General features: G+C 63.0%; 1 protein-coding gene across 1 annotated transcript; it reads right to left on the reverse strand.

The window, feature by feature from the left end:
• Nucleotides 1-1,529: 1,529 nt before the first annotated feature.
• Nucleotides 1,530-5,806, reverse strand: GPR84 (G protein-coupled receptor 84). The gene is made up of 2 exons (XM_032786874.2): nt 5,770-5,806; nt 1,530-3,133 (listed from the first exon to the last, which is right to left on the reverse strand). The coding sequence occupies exon 2, from the start codon at nt 3,045-3,047 to the stop codon at nt 1,887-1,889; it is 1,161 nt and encodes a 386-aa protein (XP_032642765.2). The 5' UTR covers nt 3,048-3,133; nt 5,770-5,806; the 3' UTR covers nt 1,530-1,886.
• Nucleotides 5,807-6,601: the final 795 nt, after the last annotated feature.

Below are 6,601 nucleotides of genomic sequence, written 5' to 3' on the forward strand. Positions count from 1 at the left end.
CTAGGCCACCTCACAACCCGCCCACCCCCTCCCTGTGCCAGGCGTTGTTCCCCAGGGCCGCCACCTGCCCTGCTGCCCCTTGCACCAGCCTGGCTGGATCTCTGTCAGCCGGGCCCCTCATCCCTTTGTAATGCAGGTGATGGGCCAGGGGTAACCCGGGGTGGGGGTGGGGGGCAGCCCAGTGTGCCAGCCAAGGGCAAGGAGCAGCTGCTCTGCTGGGAGCAGGGGCGGGACAGGCTCTGCCCTTGCCCCCTGGCTGAGCTCCACGGGCGTGTCCCACAGACTCGGGGCCAGCTGGTGCGGTGGGAGTGCTCGGCCATGGGGCCCAGCTCTGCTCTGGTGGACCTAGGGGCCAGAGCCACCCTTATCCCACAGTGAGTGCGGCAGGGGCCTCTCCCCACTAGCAATCAGGGCAGGAGCCCTCTTTGCGGATAAAGAGGCAGCAGTGGAACAAGATCTAAGCCCACTCCTTTCCCACGCAGCCCTAACCCCCACCCCTGTGTGGCCCAGCCCTGCCATGGGTCCCCTCCCTTCTGTATTTACTCTCCCTCTAGAGCTGACAGTCCCACACAAAGCAAAGGCTGGCCCTGACTCTCTGCCCCGAGGCCCATCCCCCACAGCGAGGCACTGTGTGTTGGGGGAGCTGCACAGCACCCCGCCCCTCCGACCTCCCCAGCCCTTCAGAGAGTTTGGGGTCAGAAATGCCCACTGGGCTGAGCCAGCCTGAGTAGAGGCCCCTGCACCGGGGCAGGGCACAGAGCAAGGCCTGTTGGACCGTAGGGCAGCCCTACAAACCCCCCTCCTCTTCCTGGGGGGCCCCTGAGCTGGGGCGGTCCTGCAAGCCGAGGACTGGACTCCCCCTGCAGCAGACCTCTAGGTGAGGGGCTGGCCAGGGGTCTCCCACCAGGATCCTGGCACCGGCTCCTCGCGCCCGTCCCAGCCAGAGCACCAGCGCCTGCAGTGATGTCCGACTCTGGGTCCAGCTCTGGGGGCTGCGCAGTGCCAGGCTTGGGCTCTCCAGGATATTGGTCCCCTTTCCCTGCATGGATCCTGGTCGTACCCTGGCCTGGGGAGTCAGAGTCCCAGACAGCTCTGAATACGCAGCTGTGAGCTGCCCTTTACCACCTCTCGGGGCTCCCTGCCCCCCGCCCCCCGCCCCAGGTTGGGCTGCACCCCAGATCCCTTTGCCAGATCAGCCACGTGGTGGTGCCGAACCCCAATCACCCATCCCCCAGGGCTGGGCTCACTAAAGACCCGTCGCTGGGCTTTAGGCAGCACATTGCCAGTTGGAGGCCCAAGGCTGAACATAGATAGGGGGTGGGGTGGGGGGGTATGGCCTTGGGGTGGGTTGGACCTAGAACAACCCAGGACCTCACTAATATCCCCTCCCCTTACCACTCCCACCCCAGTGCTTGGATCCACACACAGCCCAGACTTATGGTTGGCCACGGCCCCAGATCCCCCCACCCCACGGCCTATGGGGGGCTCGTCCGCTGGCTGGGAACAGGCAATGCAGCCAATACTAGATACACAGGGATCCGTTTATTGCGGCAGTGCTAGAAAAATGACAGAGTGTGAATCCAGGACGGCAGGGCCCAGCTGGCCTCCGCCACCTCACTAGGCTAAGGTCGGTGGGTAAAGGGACAGTCCACGCTGGCACTCTGCTAAGGCAGCGCTGGCAGCCCACGTGGGGCAGGGCTCAGCACCAACCTGCCCCTGCCACCCCCCCAGAGCCAGGGCAGTTCCTCTTGCCACCAGCAGGAGGCACCGGGGCAGGGCAAAGCCACATCCGGCATGAGTCCGTGCTTCGGTCCAACGTCCTCCCCTGGGGAAAGACAGGATATGGGGTCCCCCTAGGGGCAGCTCTGCCCCCTGCCACCCAGCCCTCAGAGGCACCGGAGGCAGCGCGAGATGGTGGAGATCACACGGGTGTAGGCCTCGCGGAACTGGCGGTTCATGGCGGCGTACAGCACCGGGTTGATGCAGCTGTTCAGCCAGGTCAGGTTGGCGGCCACCATGTGCAGCGCTGTGGGCGCCCGGTTCTTGGCATCAAAGATGTTGAGGAGAAGGAAGGGGATGTAGCTGAGGACGAAGAAGAGGAAGACCACGAAGCACATGCGGGTGACCTTCCGGAACTCTTTGTTGCTGTCCTTGGGCTGGGAAGGCAGTCTTTTGGGCACCGCCGGGTCCTGAGCTGTGGGAGCAGGGGCAGGGGCTGGGGTGGGGGCTGAGGCTGAGCCATTGTCCGTGACCAGAGTCTTGGAGGTGTGGCCCTGCTCCGAGATGCTGGAGGGCTGGGAGATGCCCGTGTCCACGCCACTGTCCAGCTCCACAAACTGGCCCGGCGTGGGCGAGCTGGCCCCAGCGACGTAAGCCCCCTTCACGCTGGCCTTCTTCAGCTTGTAGCGGTCCATGGCGTGGGACGCCCCCTTCACCTTGCGGTGGATGAGGAAGTAGAAGATGCCCACGCAGCTGAGGCCCACCACAAAGTAGAAGGCCATCAGGATAGTGGTGTAGGGCCGGCCCCTGATGCGGTGGAAGCTGCAGGTGCAGACTTTGGGAACCAGCACAAAGACGGGCCAGAGCGGGGCGAAGCTGGCAAAGCCGAGGACCCAGGTGCCCAGAGCCACAAGCCCCACGCCCAGGCGGGAGAAGACCCGGTTGAAGAGGGCCGAGTTGGCGATGAGTAAGTAGCGGCTGACGGCAATGAGGCAGAGCGTCAGGATGGAGACCGAGTTGGAGACGAAGAGCAGCATGCCGAAGACGCGGCAGAAGCTGGGGCCGGCCCGCCAGTGCAGGTGCAGGTAGGAGTCCACGGAGAAGGGCTGCAGCACGGCGCAGTACAGCAGGTCGGCCAGCGTCAGGTTGACGATGAGCAGGTTGAAGCGGGTCTGCACCTTGGCATCAACTGCAAAGGCCAGGAGGGTCAGCACGTTGCCCAGCGTGCCCACCACGGTGACCACCACGCCCCAAGTCACGGCCACGTAGCGGTACCCCACGATGGACGCCTCATAGCATGAGAAGTTATCCATGGTGACGTTCGCCATCGTCTCATGGAGGGGGAGGGCTGAGTCTCGGGGAGGGGATCGGGTCCTGGAGCACGGTCTTGGCCTAGATCCTCGGCTTCTAGGAACTGAAGTAAAAGAAAAGGGGGTCAGGCAAAGCACAGCCCCCTGCCCCAGGAACCCCACCCTCCATTGTTCCAGCTGAGCCAGAATCAGCCACACATTCAAAGTGTCCTGGGGAGGCACAGACGGGCTGTGTCACCAGGGCTGGGGGCACCACCTGGGCTTGGCCAGTGGAAAGAGGCAAGAGGGCAGGACATCCCTTCGCTCCATTTGCCAGCCATAGCAAAACCCAGGCCAGGGCATGAGTTAGGGCAGCTGGAGGGCTCCTGCCCCTGCACCCCAGCTGGCTGAGCCCTGGCAGCCTCGGGTCTGGGGAGGGTGAGCTGCTTGGCTCAGCTCCAGCCCAAAGGCAGCTGTAAGCAGAGAGGGCTGGGAGAGCAGTGGGAGGGAGGCAGAGCTGGGGTGGGGGTGGGGAGAGGCAGGATGGAGGAGTGGGGGGCAAGGAAGGCAGAGAAGTGGGGCACAGATCCTCCTATTAAACCATCTGGGGCTGGGAGCCCATCTTGACTCACAGGCATCGGGCCACTAGAAACACAGTGGTCTCTCCTGGCTGCTGTGGGCTGGACTGGCCTCCCCACGACTGGGACCCTCCTCAGGGCCCCACCGCTCTGACATGGCTGTATAGTTACAGAGGCAGCACATCCTAGTGGGAGGCCATGGGGGCTGGGACTCAGGACCAGCTCTGTTCCCAGCTCTGCCACTGGCCTGCTGGGTGCCGATGGGCACGTCACTTCCCTTCCCCATGCCTCAGTTTCCCCTTCCCCTTGTGCCTGTTCAGACTGTGAGCTCTGGGAGGAGGAAGTCTCTCTCACTCCATGTCTGTTCAGTGGCTGGCCGGGGAGGCTGTGATGAAGTTGGGGATTTTTGTAGTGTTTTACATGAATAGCGTGTGTGTGACTCAGTTTCCCTGTATGCTGCATGTTCAACAAGGTGATGGGAGAGGGTTGTTGTTGCAGAGGATCAAGTGTGAGTGTGATCTCACCTAGCAGCCAGGACCCCAGATTCTGAGGGGGCCCAGAGAGGTGCAGTTCCAGGAGGCAGAGGGGCTTATTCCCTGGGAGGAAGTGGACACCCTAGAAGGGCTGTCGCACTGAAGGGGGTTCTCCCCCCGGGACTGTATGGAGCTGAGAGAGCACAAGTCCCGTGAGTCCGTGACAGAAGCTCCTGTTGTGACGCACCATTTCCCCTCCAGCCACAGCCCTGGGCCCCACGCTGACCCGGGAGGGGAGAGCAGGGAGCAGATGTTGGATCCCAGGCAGGCGCGGGCAGGACCCTGGAATGATGCACCAGCGAGCACAGGCCCCTGGCAGCCTCCCGGAAGGGAGATCAAATGCGGCCCCATTCTTTCCATCCTGGGCCTAATTGGGGCGTTTCCACGGAAACCGATGTCTCAGATGTCTGTAGAGCAGGTGAGGCCCCACCTGGCTCCCTTGTGAGTTAGGACTGAGCCAGCCCCTTCCCCAGCCCTGGGCATGCCAGGACATCAGAGTACCTGGGGGAGCGGCATAACGAGGCCCAGCCTGGAGCCAAGCGTCCTGCTCACACGCCCCAGCGAATGCACAGGAATCTGCACCCCTTTCCCCAGAGGGCATCATTACGTGACCCCCACCAAGCTCATCTCGCCAGGCGCTGCACAGACACAGCCTGAGACAGTTCCTGCCCCCAGAGCTCAGCCTGAATAGACACAGGCAAGGGGGCAGGGTCTGTGACCCTCTGGGGAGGGGACATGCTGCCTGGCCCGGGGGTACTCTGTCTCCCAGCTGACACAGAGGGCTCAGGGCTGGCGCAATGCAGGAGACCCCAGCTCTAGTGCAAGCTGCTCCAGATCTCGCTCTCTTGCTCTGCAGCCACTGAGACCTGGTCCATTCTCCCTACCGGGGCCCACAGGCTCCAGTCCAGAGGGCAGAGCCCTGGCTCTGTGGCAGGGACGTGGCCCCAAGAAGGATTCAGTGAGCAGCAAGGACTGGTAACAAGGCTCCCAGCTCCGTAGCAACAGCCACACTGAGCCCAGAGCCGTGTGCGAAAGGGAACAAGCATCGTACGGAGAAGTCCAGCTGGCTCTGGGGCAGAGCGCTGCCGGAGCAGGCTCAGCACACACCCCAGCTCAGCTAGCCTGCTCGGCAGCCAGGATTGGGGGCTGCTCCTCCCACACCAGTTCTCATCTGGGCGCTAAAGGTCAGAGTCCCATCTCCTCCCTCAGTAGCCCCTTTACCCCATGAATCACCACACTGGGGACAGCGTGGGTCCTGGGCACACTAAGCGCTGCCCCTTCCCCCAAGCCCGATGAGCCGCAAGGAGCCAAGGACTCTGTCAATCAAGCGAAAGGCCCAGGAGACCGGCCAGCCCCTGTCCTTCCCATGCACTGTTTCCCAGCCACTCCCTAGCCTGCCATCAAACCCTGTGCCTGCCCTGCCTGCGCCACCCTCCCTCGCCCCAGGCACAGTGCCCGCTCTGGCTGTGAGAGTTCCCCAAGCAGGGTGGTCCGTGACCCAGCCCCTCACAGATCTGATCAGCGCCAATAGTGGCTGCACACCGCCCCCTGCTGGACAACCTGGAGCCACAGGGGCTATCCTACGGTGAGCCCAGCTCCCCATGGCTAGGCGCAGACCATCCGGGAGGGTCAAAACCCAGAGGGACTTACCGAGCCGAGGGGCAGATGTGTCCAGCTGTGCTTGGAGCAATCTGCTGGCACAGCCTCGCTCGCTGGCTATTTATGGGCTTCACGCCCCGGCAGCAAGAGAGAAAAGCCCCGAGTTGCCAAAGCCTGTGAAGCAACTTCCTCCTTCCTGGGTGAAGGCGTGAGCGGTGGGGCTGTTTGGAGAGAGGAGATTTAACTTTGCTGAGGTCAGGGGTGGAGGCGTCAATCACAGCTGAACACACAGGGCTCCCAAGAACACTAGGGCAAGCGCACAGTGTTGGGTCAGGGGCTGCATGTTCTCTGCCAGAAGGGGCACCAGGAGAGCTCAGAGGGGAGGGCTAGTGCTTGCAAGGGGCCGTGGCAGTGGGTAGGGCAGGGCTGGGCTGGCTACGAAGGAGGTCAGCACTGAGGCAGCTGCCCGCAGACACCCTGTGGCTCTCCCTGGCTCCTGGCTGCAAGTCTGCAGGGGAGGGATAGCTCTGTGGTGTGAGCATTGGCCTGTTAAACCCAGGGTTGTGAGCTCAATCCTTGACAGGCGATTTGGGGCAAAAATCTGTCTGGGAATTGGTCCTGCTTTGAGCAGGGGGTTGGACTAGATGACCTCCTGTGGTCCCTTCCAACCCTGATATTCTATGATTCGATGATACCCTAAGGCCTGGCCTGCCCCAGCAGTCATGCAAGGGCCTGGCAATAAGCCAAAGCCCCAGCCCACTGTGGGGGAAAGTGAGAGGTGGCCCAGCCAGCCCTTAGCTGAGTGCCAAGCCCCCACATTAGACTGGCCGCCTGCAGGTGACTGCTCAGGGCTCTGCCCCAGAGGGGGAGGGGTCCCCTCTTG

Source organism: Chelonoidis abingdonii, chromosome 26, assembly GCF_003597395.2.
Source record: "Chelonoidis abingdonii isolate Lonesome George chromosome 26, CheloAbing_2.0, whole genome shotgun sequence".
NCBI lineage: Eukaryota > Metazoa > Chordata > Testudines > Testudinidae > Chelonoidis > Chelonoidis abingdonii.